Source organism: Centropristis striata, chromosome 21, assembly GCF_030273125.1.
Source record: "Centropristis striata isolate RG_2023a ecotype Rhode Island chromosome 21, C.striata_1.0, whole genome shotgun sequence".
Taxonomy (NCBI): Eukaryota; Metazoa; Chordata; class Actinopteri; order Perciformes; family Serranidae; genus Centropristis; species Centropristis striata.
In genome coordinates, this window is record NC_081537.1 from 10748305 (window position 1) to 10767532 (window position 19228).

Below are 19228 nucleotides of genomic sequence, written 5' to 3' on the forward strand. Positions count from 1 at the left end.
TTGATGTTGTACAAAACGACTTCTTGGAACTGAAGTACTTCCTGCTTGCTGTTTAGAGGAACTAATAAATGCTGTTGTGCTGCATGGTGCAGCTTTACAAACAAAACTAATGTATCCACTCATAGTATTTTGCTAGTGATGCAATTTACCAGCCAGTTTAGCCATGAGAGATTGGATGAATTAGCTGACATGATTCACCTAAGACCGAATTTCGCTATGTTAGCTAGCTTGAAATTTGTCCGTTTTGGCCAAGCCCCCAGGCGGTGAAGTAAATTCAACATTGTGGCCAAACTGTGGAATTACAACTTCTGGGTCTCAAAAATACTTTTTCACATGAATTTATACTGGTGAAGAGATGTCTAAATTTACAGTACAAACACTTAAATACTCCTCACTTAAATCGCAATGCTATAAAAGTTGTAAAGTTTACTCATAGTCTAATCCAGCGTTATTGGCCTGCCTCCGTTCATATTAATGGGCCTAAAACTGACTTAAGTAAATGCTAGAGCACTTGCTCCTAGGGCTGTGCATCTTCACTGGTCTAAAGATTCGATTTAATTACAATTGTCTAGTTCAGGGGTTCTCAACCTGGGGTTCGGGCCCCCCTTGGGGGTCGCCAGAGATCACAGGGGGTGCACGAAACTTTCTCTGCTTTGAGGTTATCAAAACATTTGGTAAAAAAAAACAAAAAAAAAAAAGTGCATCCTAGGTTTAATTGTTGACTCAAAATTGACCATAGGAGTGAATGAGAGCGCGGTTGTCTGTCTCCATGTGTCTGCCTTGTGATAGTCTGGCGACCTGTCCAGGGTGTACCCCGCCTCTCGCCCAATGTCAGCTGGGATCGGCTCCAGCCCCCCACAAGTTTAGATAAGCAGTTAAGGATAATGGATGAATGAATGAATCATAATAACACATGCAATGGAATAATCAGAAATCTGTATAAACCCACTTAGGGACAGATTTTGGTGAATTTTAAAATATTAGGCGATTTTGCTAGTGTGTCTGGGGGGCTTGGCTTGTCTCAGACACAAGTAGGGGGGGCTCCATGGAAAAAAGGTTGGGAACCACTGATCTAGTTCATGATTCGATTCCCGATGTATCACAATGTGTTACATCCTCATTTTTTAAAAATTACAAAACATGGTTACTTTTTCATCAATAATTACTACTGGTCTGATAAATGGGGGTTTACTTTTTATTATTTAAAATCTTTACAAAATGTTTAGCCGACTTTTGGAGTCAAGTTATAACTTCTAGCAACTTTCTACTGCTCTAAGGACATTCCTGATAACTAAAATTTATGTAAACCAAAATAAATAGTATAGGCCTAGCCTACTACCCACATTATCTGTCTGATTATCGATTATGGATGCAGAATCATCCACATCTGGATAGCATCGATTTATACAATTATTTTCAACACCCCTACTTCCTCCAGGACCCATAGATGCAGAAAATCTCAGTAATTTTACACATGGAAATTTAAGTTTTTTGCCTTTCTTTCACCACTGAGCAGCTGTCATAGGAATGAATAGGGCCCGCCTCCAATCCTGAGTCCAGTTCTCTTTTTACAACCCAGAGACTGTAGCTATATAAAGATGGACAGAATGACAGTTTTGCACAAGTAAGGCTGAAACATATCGATCGCCCCCTGCTGGCGGGCTGCAGTATAGGTCATAAACCCCATATTCTCTATGTTAACAGATGGGACATGAGCCAAAATATAACTCAAAGTAGACGTCAAACACATTTTCCCCCAAAATGATTTCTATCATATTAGATAGTTCCCATCATGTTGGTATAAATTTTTCTGATAAGACTGGTTTTAATAAGTTATTTCATGCTATGAAAAAAACAGGCTGTTTTTACTTCTCTGGCTCGAAAAATGACGTCATCAAACAGAAACATGACTGATCATGATTAGGTTTTTTTGCCTCTAAGTGCAACATAACATTGACTTTTTCTCCATCTTGTGAGCTATCTTTACAGGAAGTATATACAAGTTATAAGTCAGGTTTCTTGTATATCTGTCCACAGATTTAAACACTGACCCAATGGACTCTCCTCCTGTGTTTTTCCACGCCTCTGCTAACTCCAGTGCGGCAGATGTGCGAAGGGCTGGTTATGGCTCGCTCTCAGACTCTCCATCCATCATCTCTGTGCCACCCACCCTGTCCCCTCCTCCCTCTGCCATGCCTTTCCCTCCCCGCTTCCTCTCCTCTCAGTCTCTGCGAACTATATCAGCCAGGGATCTGGAGAAGGGCTGCATTTGAATGCTTAGTTAGCAGTGTGAGATTTCTGGATGCCAGTAAAGAGGAAGTAGTTGTTACTTAAATGTGCACATTGTTTTCCAATAACTTGTAATTTTTGCTGGCAAATGCTTTTGCACCACAACCCTTCCCCATCAAGGTTTTTAAACAGTAGGAAAATGCAGAAGAAGGGAGTTTTCAGCAACATTTGGTGGTGGAAGTTATCCACCTGCTGCAATTGCCAACTCTGTAAATTACCATTGTCAATGATGGACCTCCCGATCTGTCACCCTTTCACTGCTCATAACCACCACCAAATCTACACCCAGCATTTGCCTGTGCATCACAACTGTATGTATGAACTATCATGTGTGCCACACATTTCCACAGCTACAATAAACTAGATCTTTCCTGCACCTTAGCCAACACCACCCATCCTTTCAGTAGTCATCCAGTACGGTGTCAGAAAAAATAAACTGTCCAGATATGAAAGAAATGTCTTCTTGGTAATTTATACTATTTATGGTCAGCAATTACACCCCCATAGTTACATACAAATTAGACTGAAAAAGTAATTTGTAACTAACAATAACAGTGGCTCCATGCTTTTCAAGCATCCTATGACCGTGACTCTGAAACTGAGGCAGCTAAATGGAATCAAGCCATCATTCATTTTATTTACACCTGTGTATTTATTGTAACATGTCAGGATGTCCTCAGTTAAAAAGACTTATTGCCTGTTTCTTATGTGGACCTTTATCCCAGACTCAGCGACACTATAAGACTTGCAAAAGGACTTTAAATTAACTTGTGCACCACTTTCCATTTAAAAAGAACTAAACTGGCCCTAAATGTTACAAATGCAGTCACAATTTGATCACATTGGTTGATGACACACACCCACACACTTATAAATTCATTTTTTTTCTTTTATACTATCTAACAGAAGGCTCATCATTAATATCCAGTAAATATAAAATTACCTTTTGCTCAGTTTAAATCCTTTTGGCCATTTCAGTACATTGAACATTGAACTACAGATTAGTATATGTAAAAGAAACTATATATTTTGTAATTTAGCTTCATAAGTCACATAACCGTTGTGACACACATTCAGTGGAGTCCAGCACAAATTCAAGGCTATCTGCAACCTTTGCCACATCCAGACTGCATCCAGACAACTGCTATGGCCAGGTATTGTGCAGTTTTCATATGAAAAGGGTCGTAGTAATAATTGCATGAGGCACAGGGCGCATAACCACAAAATTTGGAAATTGTCCTTTTCTAATCCACATTGTCCTTTATCTTTTATTTATAATCTGTAGCTCTTTTTCCCCTCATGTCATCAGAGCTCAAATAAATCCCAGCGTCCTTGTAGCGCCTTGCCCCTCCCCTGTTCCAAATACCTGGGAACTGTAATAATATGCTTCGATCGGACAGTGTTTACTCCAACTCTCCATTCAAGGCTTGTCCAAGAATAGCCGCTGCTTGAATAGTCAGTACTTAAAACGCTCGGCTGCGAGGAAGGAAGTGACATGCTACCTTCCACTCACTACACACACTTGGGGAGATTAGCGCGCAGGCAGCAGTAATCTGGTTTCAGGACCACGGCCAGAGACATCGCTTGGCCACGAATCCTGTCGAAAGTTGCCTCCAGCACGCTGCAAAGCTTTTTCGGCACACCAAAGAGTGTCAAGAAGTTCATTTGGACGTTAAGGACTCTGACAAAGTGGGGATGACCATGTTTGTTCGGTTCATTTTATACAAAGGCAGTTGAAGCAGATTAAATCTGTGTCGCCCACTATAGATATATACTATAGAAACTGCGGGTTAATGAGTGTGGTGATCAAGTAAAATCAAGGTTTTTTTTTTTTTAAATGTGTGAGTGAGAAACACGGGGCGGAGGGAGTAGAGGAGACGGCTGTGCGCTCAATCGGGAGCGCGCAAAGACTGCACATTGGTCGGATCCTGGAGCCGTAAGGATGGAGATCCGGCCGGACAGGTTTAAGGTCGTGGCTGCCAAGACTCTCGGGAAAATATACGGGTATGTACACACTCTCTGGGTCAAATTAAAACCAGAACATGTTGAAAATCTGCATGCGTAAATGCCCTGTCATGTAAAAAGAAAAAAGAAAAGAAAGTTTATGATTGCAATTTATTCCGGCTACTATACAGATTATACATGCTAACAGATTATTTTATTATACGCATTTGTTTTAAAAGAGTAGCAAACTGTTCCTTAGAAGATCAATATCTCCAGAGGCCTGGATTAGTGTCGGTTTGGATGACCTGGCACAACATCTGTCCCTCTATAGGCTACTGAATCTGTCATATAAACTGCCATGCATAATTTATCACTTTATAAACAGCAACATTCTTGCAGTAAAAAAAAGTAAAAACAAAATCTTTTTGGACACACACATGGCATAAAAATCTAAATAGTAATCAACCAAAGTCTTTTCATTCTTTGCTTCGGAGGAACAAATGAACAGAATTAGATATCATATTGGGCCAAAAGCTGTTTCATCAGTGTAAGATGAAGCGTTGGATCGATAGCTGGATTCATTTCTTCCACTGCACTGCTGTCACACTGTTTAACTACGGAAGCCTTGTTACGGTTTTATATGGAGGTTAATCTGGTAATGAGTTAAGTTTCTACCCTACATACAGTATGATTGATAATCTATTCTTCCAAACTGACTGGGAGTGTTTGTAACATGTGTTTTGTGTAAAACAGGTCCCTGCGGCCTGTTACTCTGTCTCATAACGGGACAGTATAGGCTTAAAAGGACCTTCAGTGACCATACCTTTCTAGTAAAGTGTCAACTTTTTCAAAACAGAGCAGCAGAATGTGTGATGATGTACTGGGGTCGTGGATCGAGGAAATCATTTTTGACATCATGTGGCATTTCACACCCACAAGACACAGAATAAAGAATTCAAGTGTGACTTTTACAGAACTTGCAACCAGTCCATTTAGCAATTAGCTGCAAAAAAGTGTGGGGTAGTGTGGAGTCTGGCCGGTGATGGATATCTGATAACTCCCCTTTCTTCCTCTCGGGATTTGATGTAGCGCGTCTAAACACTTAAATCCTCTCCTGAAATAGCCTCTGCTCGTCCAAGCTGTCGGCCCACGTAAATCCCTGCAGGCCGTACACCTTGGACACCTCTCTCTTTCTCTCTCTCTCCCCCTAAGAAGCTCGTCGTGGTGTCCCTCCCCCTCTCAGGGCACTTCGCAGCCAGGATTACAGGCCACTCGACCCACGGCAGGGGCCGCCCGCAGCCTATAAGCTTTCATTTCCGCGGAGCGCACGTGCTCTCAGGTGCTCCCTCGGTGCCGTGCGTAAAGCGCACCGGGCCGTTTATTGGTACTGCTTTCTGCACGCAACATGCTTAACGTATGCACACAGAGAAAGACTGACATCTATTTTTTTCCCCTCTCCTTTATTTTGTGAGCTGTTTCCGCTGAAAAGCAAAGAGGCTCTATTTTTGTCTGCTCACTCCATCAATCAAACTTTATTTTTAGCACAAGTCTTACATCAAATGCAACTCCAAGTGCTAAACATGAAAAGTCTTCAGTCGTGGAGCTTTTAGTTTATTCTAATGAACTCTGTTCTGCTATTTTTAACCTAGGCCTATATAACTGTGCCCTATTCTACACTTTTAAAAAGTTGTTTTCCAGAAATATACTGTATTAATTTACAGATTTTTTTCAGATCTTTTTCGTTTTTCTACATTAAATTCAAATCCCCGAAAAAAAGTTCTGATTTTACAGTATTTTGCAATTGCTTAATGGTCTTCAATGTTAAATTACAACTTTCTGTTGTTGTTGGGGTTTTTTTACAGTATAACTTTAAATTGAATGTAAAAAATGTAAAAAGAAATCTTAAAAAAAACAGTGAACATTTGTCAAATTCTTACGTAATATTAAAATAAAGAAAACTTTAGTTATTCCACATATATATTTCTTATACACACACAATATTTACTGTATATTAAATATATACAGTATATATACTGTATATATATATATATATATATATATATATATATATATATATATATATATATATATATATAATGCCCATCCAACTTTTATAATCCCAAGGTGTCCAACCAGCAGTGCAAAAGGTAAAAATATTCAATTTACTATAATGTTTAGACTGGGACAAATAGCCAAATTTTCACATTTTAGAACGTTAAAAGCATGAGACTGTTTGGATATTTTTCGCATAAAATGACTCATACTATAATTTATTAATTTAGTTTTATCAACAAATCATCATCACTGTTTGGATATTTTTCGCATAAAATGACTTATACTATCATTTATTAATTTATGTTTATCAACAAATCATCATCATCATCATCATCATCATCATCATTCTCAATCTAATCTAGATATTTGTGAATAAATGTGCTCTGGACTTCTCATTCCTGAAACTTTTACCTGGATGAATTGGCCTCAGAATAACTTAAATATGTAAAATATATATTTTCTTTACTTTTTACAGCAGTTCTTCAATGTATTTCACTAATGCAAATGATCCAAAGTGTACGATTGCTGTGTGACTGCAGTGCCTGTAACACTCCAAAGTTAATATTCAAACAGATGAAGTCCAGTAGATTCGTCGTAGTAGTGTCATGATGAGCATTTCAAACAATCTACCCCAGTTATTTGACTCTCTCATCCAATCAATGATTGAAAGCTGTTGACTCAACTGTGAATCAAGCTGCTGAACTGCCCTGACATTTGTCCTTGAGGTATGAATTAAGGGATTACCTCAGAGAGAGAACATGGAATACTCACTTAGCAGAATTAGAGGTCATGTGAATTCAGCTTTTTGTATATGCCATCTCAAAACTGAGCACATTTCTTGTTGGGGTTGAATTGGATCACAAAGCGCTCAGACGTTTCCTCATTCTGAGATAAATGCAATGAAGAGAACGCCAGCTAGCTTGTGAGGATTACAACGGATTTTCTTTAACTCGGGGTCAGTCATGAAAAGTCACTGCAGCAGACGCTAGAAAAAAATGTGAAATGCAGGCATGTATATTTTGCATTTGTCTTTCCGAATGAAAACTTAATGTGGACATCCTCTGGATACTGGGAAATAAATTGGTGTTGAAGAAGAAGGAAATGTTGCGAATTGTGTGAGAGACTGCGCGTGAGTCAGGGGAGTTGACGATAAAAGGCAGGGTTAAAGATGAAGAGGAGACAGGAAGAATGAAAACAGAAGCCCGCCCAGACAAAAATAGTCCAAGAGAGCCAGGGATATTAATAATTCAAGAGTGAGAATCATTAATACTTGATCAGTGTCGGAGACTGTTAGAACCCCTGCTTACAGTAGAACTAATAAAGCATGTATGTTTTATAATTGTGGAGCTGTTATTTCCCAGCCTGCTTACAGTTTAGATATATTAGGTCTGAAAAGGCTTGTTGGCAAGAACACAAAGTCTTTTTGCCATTCAATATTTTAGTATCCATGTCATTTTAAAGTCTCCACGGGAAGTGCATCTTCTGCTCCAATAATGGCCGTATAAAGATCAGCTGGTGCTTTTCTTTCCCTGGTATTGTTCTCGTCCCTGGTGACTTGACAGAGCAGGAACATTCTGGTTTAGGACCGGTTTTGATTTCTGACACAAATGCATTACTTGAAGCCTGACAAGACGGATTATCGTATGATCTTGTGATATCGCAAGAATCCATCTGCCGTACAGTGGCTTGTTTCTTTAAGCCATCCTGTGTCTCTGCACCATCATTGCAGCCAGGGAATGACTGTTACGGCACTATATCGACACTTTCTACCTATATATAGTATAGTTGTGATATCACAACCCCAGAGAAGTCCTGACGGCTCATTTAAAGGCACAGTTTCTGAATACAGACTTTGTGCATTTCTCAGTGGATTGAGCATTTTGATACTTTCAGACCTGCTTTTCTAATAAAAAAGACATGGAAATGTAACTTTTAACGATATGGGACCTTTAAAATTAGCAGAGAAGTGTGCTAGTTTACTGTAAACTACAATGAAGCTGTTAAGCTATGCACAATGCATGCTATGAAAATATTGTATTTACATGACATGGTTCACAACAGATCCAGGACTTTTCACATTATTTAGCAAGTTGTCTGATCAATTTAAGACTGCTTTTTCAACAGCTCTGTGGAGGCACACACACACACACACACACACACACACAATTAATAAGACGTCCAAACATGGCGGCCCATTCAAACCAATACAAGCTGCATACTTTTATATATACCTACGTATATATATACCTATGTAAAGTTATATATAACTTAACTTATATAAAACTTCCTATTTCTTTGGAAAAAAAACCCCAATATAGAATAGAGAAATGACTCTCAGTACATGTTATTCATAGTTTTACTGTAATATTGTCAGTGTTATTTTGTCTTTGTGAAGGGGTCTCTTTGCGGTGTCACTTTTGACCTTTATGTCAAATTGGCAGTCAGCACAGCATTACACCTACTGCACGGATAACATTGTTTAATTTTTAGTGTGTTGTTCCACAAAGAACATTTAAATATTTGTCAGTTTCCATATGTTCATATGATTTCAATCATATGCTGCGCCATAGTGGCTCAGTGGATTAAGAATCATAATTCACCTAAATGTGGTTCAGTTCTAGCTCAGGATCCCAGTCCAATCTTCTGTCCTGTACAACGAGATGCAAAACAAAGTAGTCTATAAAATACACTCCCATCCCCCAACCCAAGCATTATTCATGCCCTGCACTGTTGGGTGTTGTGTTTTGGCTAAAAGCTGCAGGGCTGAGTGGACTGTACACATCACTAGACATTGGTTGTAAATTACATTTCCCAGATAAAGGCAATAGCGGTATTTGCTTTTTATTTTAACACACAGGTATGAAAACCTAAGTACCATGTCTGATAAATAAAGCTGTGATATAACAGGGGCTCTGTGCTCCATCATCTGGACCTGCAGTGCTCGAGTCTGAACTCAGCATTGCACGTCATGTTTTATAGATGATCCGCTGAGTTTAGATACATATTTGATGCCTGTTAGACTGCAGGCTGGCAGAGGTCATGGTTTCCCAGGGTTTCACAGCAAGCCATATGAACATGGGTTATAGAAAGGAGCAGAAACAGAGTAGAGTGGTTAGGAGAAGAGAAGCATGGAGTTCTTTACTCTCATTGTATTCCTTACTGACAGTTATGTCAGGAAATAAATGCCTGCAATAAAGAAATACCCAGTATATTACCACCTTGAGATGATAAAATAAGTGTCAGTGATGACAGCAAGCTCCAGTGTAGATAGGCTGACAGATAACTGTGCTGACTGTCTCTTGTTAAGAGTTTCCTGTCGAATTGACAGCCAGTAAGATTGTCTGAACATCTTTTATCAAGCCAAGCTGTCAGTCTACAAGCCCTTCAGAACAGGATCTGTTTTCACTGCGGCAGCCAGAGTTTGGAAACCCGCTGCTGGCTCACAGACTGTTCCTAAAGACAATCCAAAGTACAGTAATCTAAATGTGAAGTATTGTTCTTTTTTCAGGGCTTAATAACTGTTACACTCAAAGAGCTATTTCCTGGCACTTGAAACGTTTTATGAATTACTGTTAAGGTGAAATGAATCAGCAAACAGTACACTGACGACAATACATTTTCCACTTACTCCCTTTTGGATTTTCCAAATTCTTCTTTACAGAGCTCTTGAGAAGAAACAGGAAAATGGCGAGACCATTGAGCTGTCGGCGGAGGGCCGTCCTGAGCTGTTGGAGGAGAAGGAGATGCCCGTGGTGGACTGCACGTGCTTTGGACTGCCCAGGCGCTACATCATCGCCATCCTCTCTGGCATCGGCTTCTGCATTTCCTTTGGGATCCGATGTAACTTGGGCGTGGCCATCGTCAGCATGGTCAACAGCCACACCATCTTCAGAGACAACAAGGAGGTCATAGTGGTGAGTGGAAGTCCACAACAGCATATTATTGTGCTTCTGTATATTTAGTATGAAATAAGTGAAAGGTGAACACACTTGTATGTTGATTCCTCTGACTTTTTCAAAAATGTTTAGTTTGAGATCGGTGACTTAATTCAAATGAAGGGAAATGTTAATTCTACAGTATACCATGTAGTGTTAGACAATGGTGCACTTCCAAATTTGCATCTCACAGATCCATATAGAAATGTTTTTCAAAGATAACAGTCTCAACACTTCATTATTCTTTATATAAATCTTTGTCGGTGGTGAAAAGTGAAACAAAGTACTGGGTCTATGGGGGTTTAACTGACATGTGGCTCTCTCTTACATTCATAATGCTGTATGTTTGCATAGTGTGCAACTAAGAGAGAGAAAGCAGTAAAAAAACCTTTCGTTGTCACTGCTTTGGCACATATTTCAGCACCATGGACAGAGAGCAAAGGTCTAAATTACCATAAATCATTAAACTTGACGGAAAATGAAGAAGTGCTTTGAATTAGATGCTAATTTCCAATAGGTAACCAGAAGGTGTTTGACTATGCTGACTTTCTGACTCACATTCCTCCACTGAAGAGGGAGATATCTGTGCACTTCAAACATATGCCGGGCAAGCCGGGCAGGCTTCAAAAAGCCAATCAAAAGCCAAAAAAGGAACCTAAAACCTCCAGCACATAGAGAAAATAATAAACTGCAACATCATAGTAGATATTATTGTATGTTTCACCACCACTTACTTACTTATAAAATAATAGTGTAAAGAGTAGTTTTGAATACTTTAAAACGTGTCTGGAGGGGGAGTTCAATTCAAACTGATAAACTTTAGTTTTTTGTAAATATACACTTCCTTTTTACATTTTACACATCTTTCCAACTTATTTAAAACTGGGATCACTTGCTTACTTCTAACTTTTAGCTATGTTATACCGTATTACGTGATAGCCATTACCAATACGGAATTCTGTCACAAACATTCACACATTCAAACACTAAAAACGTCAAATTTTAATACTTGAGTACAAATTATCCAGATTAAGTCTTTTTTCCCCCCTTAACCTTAATTCCTGTTGACAGCTATGATTGTGTCATCTTAGAGTCTGTCAGTCATCGTTATAGTTATCAGAGTAAAAGGTTTGACAGAGCAAAGTGGTATGAAGGCATATTGATAAGTCAGTGGTCGATCATTCGCCCTGGAGGACCAGTAATCAATCAGTTCTCTTGTTTTGATTCTTATTTCTTCAACTGTTCTGTTGTGGTGGATACATATGACCTCAGTATATTTTAGACATGTGTAGATTGTTAATGTTTTTGTCTCCATTTGTGGCCCAACAGAAAGCTCAGTTTGACTGGGATCCAGAAACCGTGGGAATGATCCATGGATCCTTCTTCTGGGGGTACATAGTCACCCAGATCCCAGGAGGGTTCATCTGTCAAAAGTTTGCAGCAAACAGGTCTGTTAATACACTATTTATGGTATACAAGGCATAGCTGTACATTCTTTAATGCATACTGAATGTCTCTTCCTGTCTCTACTCTTTCCTCTTCCAGAGTTTTTGGCTTTGCTATAGTGGCCACGTCTTTCCTGAACATGCTCATCCCTGCAGCAGCACGGATGCACTTTGGCTGTGTTATCATTGTCAGAATATTTCAAGGACTTGTGGAGGTACTCCACTCTATAGCTTCTCATAAACACAAGAAAGTGATATGAATAAAGATTTCTATTTTAGCTTTTATTTAGAACTTTTATCAGTGTTTTTTCTCCCCCGTCCTGCAGGGAGTCTCATATCCAGCCTGTCATGGTATTTGGGCAAAATGGGCACCACCTCTTGAAAGAAGTCGTCTGGCCACAACAGCCTTTTGTGGTGAGTCTATTATCACCCTACCTGTTTCACTTGGTATGTGATATGTAGGATATGCCATGCAAAACAATGCCCCTAAATCATCACTTATGACCCACTAGAAGTGTGTGATGATGTCTGTATCTGCAGAGGTCCTGCACTTTGCCATTACTTTTTATATTTTGTATTTTTGTTTCCGTGTGCGGGACATTTTTGGGCATCAATAAAGTGAGTTTAGGCTATGTGGGTGTGCAGCCTTTTCCCATTCCAGGTCATCAAATATCAGGGCTTTTTATCATACAGACTCTTCAGAGTTCCCCCACTCCATGTGTCTCTTCACTGCTATACCCTGTTGGTGTTGTAACAGTTGGTCGGAAGTGTGGCTGTGTTAATTTGTTCATGAGAACGTAGCCACCATGAAATAGTCAGAAAATAACGTTCTATTCCTTTGATTGACGGCTTTGTTCTCACTAACGACTGGTTCCATAAGTGACAAGATAAGTGGCAGATTTAGTGAAAATGAAAATAACTGTTAGTTGCAGCCCTAAACTCAATGTTTCGTTGTTTTTCTAGGTTCTTATGCTGGTGCTGTGATTGCCATGCCATTAGCTGGAATCCTAGTCCAGTACTCAGGATGGTCATCAGTCTTCTACGTCTATGGTAAGACCCTTGACCATAAAGAAAATGAAATGTTGAGACTTTATAATGGGGCAAGGTTTTTCAGACCAAACAGTAACTTGAGAAACTGCATTGCATTCCAAATCATCTCCTTTTTCTTTTTACATTTGTACGTACTGCAGCTGCCCTCACAAAGTACGTACTGTTGCATGCAGTATGCATACAACTGGGACATACTACATCTTCATAACATTGCATCTTAAACTTTGACCCTCTTGCTCATATATCCATCACTGCATCTGTGAATGAGCTGCCGTCAGGCTGTCATCTATCTAGGCTTTTCTTGGCGGCTCAGTCAATGTGACATATCTTGTGCTGTGCAAAGGATTGTGGGTCAGATTAGCCAGAAAAGCGTGTTGACTTGCATGAAGCAAAATGCATCCAAGTGCAGTCGAATATCCTGGTGTTTTTGGCATACTGCATTTGACATACTATGTATTGGGACATACTAAATAATATAGCATTGGTGTTGCAACACACGCATTGTGTTCATAATGAAACACGATACAAAGTGACAATGTGTTGCCATGTGGTCAGTTGGTTAGTGACAACTTTACCTAAAATAAATGCTGCAGTAGATGCTGACACATACTGAAACTGAAAGGACAAGAAGACTGCAAAAGGCCAACACCATATATAAGAGAAGCAGAAAAAAACCTCTCACCTTATATGTGTAAATTCAACATTATTCCCAGACCGAACAGAGTCAGCAGCTACAGTCAAGGTGTCTCCTTTGCAGCTTGTTCTTTCTGACCTTTCCTTCCAGCTCTGACACTTACATTACTCTCTCTATTCCCTGCCTGCCTTCCTTCCTTCCTCCCTCCAGGAACTTTTGGGGTCATGTGGTATTGTTTCTGGTTCCTGGTGTCTTATGAAAGTCCAGCAGCCCATCCCACCATCACTGAGGAGGAGAGAAAATATATTGAGGAAAGCATTGGCGATTCGGCCCAACAATCAATATCGGTCAGTACACAGAGTAGATTTCTCAGCTATGAGTCCAGCACTGTATCACCCAACATTAGCTCTTGTTATGAGCATAGATGGGGCCGGCCCTGTCATTCACATTCCCCTCATTTGAATGTGGAGAGTTCACACTATAACTATGCTGGTACTTTTTTTTTGTTTTGTGTGAAATCTACCGCTGGTAGATTTGAGTAAAGAGTGTAGATACGGTAAACAAGAGGAGCAATGTAAGAGTAAAACGGAAGTTAGCCTGTGTGAAGCTTCAGAGGGTGACAAACTTCATCATGAGCTGATTATAATAATAGTACAGTAGAATAATTGTTTCTAAGACTGAACACAGATAGATTTAAAAAGTCTTTATCAGTGGTAACTTCTGCTCATTTTTTATATTCACTTATGCATTCAATGAACACCACCCATTCTCTTAAATAATGTCCTGTTCAAAAGAAAAATCTCAAATAGGAAAAATTTGTCATTAATTTAAGTAAACAACCGTACATACATACACACACACACACACACACACATACACACATATAATTATCTTTTTTTAATTTCATGTTTTCCACCATGATATGTACATATCTTTTTGTGTCACAGAAATTCAACACACCATGGAGGGCCTTCTTTACATCCATGCCAGTGTATGCCATCATCGTGGCTAATTTCTGCAGAAGTTGGACTTTCTACTTGCTTCTCATCAGCCAGCCTGCGTACTTCGAGGAGGTGTTTGGGTTCGAGATTAGCAAGGTAACCTAAACCAGATGTGGTTAGGGCTGGGTAACAGTACTGTTACCCTAAATAACCCATTACAAAGTAGTACTGAAACTTCTCTAGTCGAATGATACCTACATTTGATCCCTTTTGCACCCAAATCTAGAAAAGAAAAGATTATTATGTATAGTTTAGCACAGAGCCAATCACCACAAGTATGTCAAGATGCCACCAAAATGTTTGGAAGTATGGCTATATCACATCCTGTTGTGTCCTATAGAAATAAATGTGGTGGTGGCATTTAACTCATATGAATGTTTCTATTCACATAATGTATATAGAATGAAGTAGAAAAAAACATCACATGAAGTACTCTATTGGTATCTGTATCACTTTAAGAGTACTCGTATTGGTTCTGGTATCATAATTTTTAAACGATACCCAGCCCAAAGTAAACTGCACTAGTCGCAAAAGTTTTTGTATGTACAATTACATGAAACTGTAGAGAAGTTATAAAAAGTGTGCTTTGCAGTATTATTTTAGTGACCATAAGATATCCTCAGATGTCTTAAATCTGTTACATAAAAATTCATTTTTCTCTGTCTCTCATCTCTCTCTAGGTGGGCATAGTTTCTGCACTTCCCCACCTTGTCATGACCATCATTGTGCCCATTGGTGGCCAGCTTGCTGACTATCTGCGCTCCAACCATATCATGACCACCACTAATGTCAGGAAACTTATGAACTGTGGAGGTAAGAAAGGGCAAAAATGAAGGGAATGCACAATTAGAACTGCAGTAAGGGGAACGCATAGATGTAGTGCACAAGAACGTACACACGTCGTTGTCTTGCTGAGCTCATAACAGAAGGTCTTTTGTCAAAACTGTAACAAAGTCTGACACAAAATGATTAGACATTTTTCTAAGCAGCCTATTTTTAGTCAGGCGGCTAGTTCAGACATGTAAATCTAAAAAATCTAAAAAAAAAAAAAAAACTGCACATTGTCTAATTATGATGTTAACTACATTATTTAGTCAACTTTAGTGAGAAAACATTTGCTGCATTAGGGAAATGATGACTCACTGTAAAGCAGAAGCCTTGCCTCTGTCAGCTATTTTTGAACAACAGAGAGAAATCGATAGCAAAGTGAAATGGAGAAGCATACAGTGTACATATCCCATTGTGGAAAGCTTTCTGAGCAGTACTGGGGGAACCTAAGGTTACTGCTCGGTCAACAGCATTTCATAATTAGAGAAAGCGGTCTAGAAAAATGATCTTAAGTTGTTTTAAACAAGCATATTGCATTGAGATGTAGTGTTTTTCATTAACACATTAAACTGTTTCTATTCTGTTTCGCTTGCCTTCATCAGGCTTTGGGATGGAGGCAACCCTGCTGCTGGTGGTGGGCTTCTCTCATACTAAAGGTGTTGCCATTACATTCCTGGTTTTGGCTGTGGGTTTCTCTGGCTTTGCCATTTCAGGTGAAACCATGTTTTTTTACTCTTAGTGTTCAATGCACATTTTAGCATCAACACATCAACATATCCCCCATCAACATCAACAAGCCCCTTTTTTTAAATGATGGACATTAGTTTGTTCCTTTACACCTTTGGGCCACAAATAGTAAAGTCGAATTTGAAGAGCTCATGAATAAAATATCCAATAATTTAGTTGCTAATATTGTTTTTATCCTTCTTCATAAGGTTTCAACGTCAACCACTTGGACATTGCACCACGCTATGCTAGTATCCTCATGGGTATTTCCAACGGTGTGGGCACGTTGTCTGGTATGGTTTGCCCACTTATAGTTGGTGCTATGACAAAGCATAAGGTGAGAACTCATGTTGTAAAATGCACCATAAAACACATTACGGCTCTGATTTTGTTGTCTGAGGATGTTTTCGCTCTTGATTATTGTGTTTAAATGTTCTCCTGTCCAGCATCTAGTATTGATCGTCTAGATATACATGCTCCTTTTTTTTTTTTTTTTTGCAAGTGTGTTTTTTTTTTATTTCCAGGAATTAATGTTAAATTAATGTCAAGTGACTTTAGTCATAGAAAATGTTTCTAAAACAGCGGAGGTGTCACTTCCTCAGAAAGACAGAAAGTTTTTAGTTTTACCATTTCGCTTCTCCAATAGTGTGGGTGTTTTAACATCAAGTTGGTTTGATTTCCAGTGTTGAACTAAAACAAACTTTTTTTTCAAGCTTATAATCTCTCTTCCTCTTTTTTTTTTTTGCTCCTCCTTTAATAGACACGTGAGGAGTGGCAGGGGGTGTTTCTTATCGCCTCACTTGTTCATTATGGAGGTGTTATATTCTATGGTGTGTATATTTCTCTCTTAATTTCCGTTTCCACACATTCATCCATACCCAGAGCATTAGGGTAATCAATGGCACAATCTGTGCATTGTTTTTCATGAAATCATCTGTAGATCGACAATTATCGTCAATAATAAATCTCAATAGGACAAAACTCTGTATCTCATGGATTGATCATGTCTCTGGGCTGCAGGCCTCTTTGCATCTGGAGAGAAGCAACCTTGGGCGGAGCCGGAGCAACTGAGTGATGAGAAATGTGGCATCCTGGATGAGGATGAGCTTGCAAATGAAACAGAGGAGTTGTATCGCACGAGTGGCGGCGGAGGCTATGGAGCCATGGCCCAGGGAGCGGATCCCAACGGAGGCACGGGAGGAGGAGGAGGAGGAGGAGGAGGTTGGGTTTCAGACTGGGACAAGACTGAGGAGTATGTCCAACCAGCTGGAACCAATAATTACCTCTATGGAGTTGACGGTGACCGAGACTTAACATAAAACCAGCAGATCTTCTGCACGTGGCGAGGCAGAAACAGTACATCAACAGTGTGGATTTCACCTGAGGACACAAAGAACCTTCAAAGTGTGGATTTAAAAAGCAGGAGGGGACCATTTTCAGCCAGTCAGACTGTATTATCATTACTGAACTGAACTCAAAGAGACTCCACAGTGGAGGTGAAGACATTAGTAAATGTAAAACGTGTGTTTGTGTGTGCAATTGTGTACCTTGTGTGACAGACAATCTAAGTAAGAGTGTTTTAGGACCCATCACCCTCCCTGCAATCTCTCGGAGGAGGGTTGGGTTTTAGGCCTGGTGTGGCTCTCTTTGATGTTTATTCACTGTAGTAATAGACATTTCTATATTATCTATATTTTATTTGTATGCCTCTCACTTATATGTGAAACATCACACTTCTTTAGGCGCACATTGGTCACAAGCGCACTTCTGTTGTTGGGTGAAAACCTATTGGATTTAATTGGTTTTTCAAAAGCTTCATAAATGGTTGTAGAATTTCAGCAGCCCCCACAGCATCCAGAGTGTGCTCACAGAAACATAAAATCACAAATACTGGGGATACAAGGTTTTCACACAGTGTTATGGAAGCTTTTCTCCTAAAAAACAATGTTAAATTTTGTCCTTAATGAGCACACTTTAAGAGAAAGCATGTTACTTGTGCCAATACAACAAAATATTTTGCTCTGTAGAATTGGTTTACACATCCACTGATAAATAATTGAGCACCTGCGAATATTACTGCACACAGCTTTCTGTGAAGTTTAAATAACCCATACTGATATTTTTAGATGCTGCATTTTCATTTCCTCATGCAAAACTGTTTTATGTACTAGGCCTCAAACCTGTCTGCCTGCTGACAAACTGGGGAATAAAGATGCCTCGGATAGGACTAGAAGGAATGTCATTACAGAGGGTAGTTTAGAAAGACTTTTATCATGTCTCCTACTTTTTTTTTCTTCAAAATCCATCATCAGAATTTTGTTCAACATGCTTTACCTGTAATATATGCTTCATTCAGGTTATGCTAGTATGTTACTGTTGAGTACAGGCAATTCATGAATAGTATTTTACTATCAGTATATAACCCAAGAACAGCGGTCAGTTGTCAGTGGCAAGGCACAAACAAAAACACTGAGCTGAGGCTGTTGTGTGGTGCCTGTTACGTATGTAGCATATGTCACAATTATAATAAAATGAAAACTTAAGTCCCACAGAGCCATCACAGATAACCTCGTTTAAGACCTTCATTAATCTCTGTGCTTTTTTATAGTGCAGAAAGCTGAAGACAAGTTAAATGACCAGTTAACTAAAGACCAATTCAAAATAAAAGGCTGATAATGGAGAACAAAACAAAGACATTTCACTGTACATGAGCAATTTGTTTTACCTTTGTTAGTTGATGTTGTAATGTATCAAGCTAGCCCCAAAATGAAGGTTTAAGATTGAAAAATATCCATGTGTTAGATCATGAAATGGTACTAATTTGGCTGATACTGTTTCACTGATAGATTAAATATTAAATGTTAGAGTTTTTACTTTTTTTTCTCATTTTTATTAACTTCTTGTTAAATGTTTTGTTCTGGATTGTAAACTAAAACTGTATGTAAAAATCATGTTCATGTGGAAAATATTGTATAATAAAACCTAGAGGTGAGAATTCCCGTACAATAATTATAGATATTATTCATTATTAATAGGCAGTTTATTCTTATGCATTACTCAAATTTTTATGTTTTGATATTAGGTGGTTTATAAACTATCTTGCTAAAATTAGATGATTACAACTGAGTGATTAACTAACCTTTTAACAATTTTATTCCAGCATGTTTTGTCTTGATCGAGCCAACTTTCCTCTGCTTCATGCAAGATTCAGTGGCTAATAATGCAGGTCTGTAAACCTTTGGATACAGTGGTTTCATGTTACCTATAATGCTGTACTCCTCTCTAGACAGTGTATTGATCACTGAGCCAAAGTATAGGAGC

The 19228-nt window shown here is 39.0% G+C and overlaps 1 protein-coding gene across 1 annotated transcript; it reads left to right on the forward strand.

Moving 5' to 3' along the window:
- Positions 1–4231: 4231 nt before the first annotated feature.
- On the forward strand, positions 4232–18890 carry LOC131959933 (vesicular glutamate transporter 1-like). Its single transcript, XM_059325151.1, has 13 exons — positions 4232–4293; positions 9887–10202; positions 11553–11671; positions 11769–11883; positions 11995–12082; positions 12632–12718; positions 13563–13699; positions 14300–14449; positions 15034–15166; positions 15784–15894; positions 16117–16244; positions 16668–16737; positions 16928–18890. The coding sequence occupies exons 1-13, from the start codon at positions 4232–4234 to the stop codon at positions 17224–17226; spliced, it is 1815 nt and encodes a 604-aa protein (XP_059181134.1). The 3' UTR covers positions 17227–18890.
- The last annotated feature ends 338 nt before the right edge of the window (positions 18891–19228 follow it).

What these genes read in the sequence shown, in the direction of transcription:
- LOC131959933 (XM_059325151.1), top strand. Translation starts at nt 4,232, where the DNA reads ATGGAGATCCGGCCGGACAGGTTTAAGGTCGTGGCTGCCAAGACTCTC. An exon ending in GGCCACAACAGCCTTTTGTG is followed by an intron (nt 12,083 to 12,631) that starts GTGAGTCTATTA and finishes TTGTTTTTCTAG; the next exon opens with GTTCTTATGCTGGTGCTGTG. An exon ending in TTGGGTTCGAGATTAGCAAG is followed by an intron (nt 14,450 to 15,033) that starts GTAACCTAAACC and finishes ATCTCTCTCTAG; the next exon opens with GTGGGCATAGTTTCTGCACT.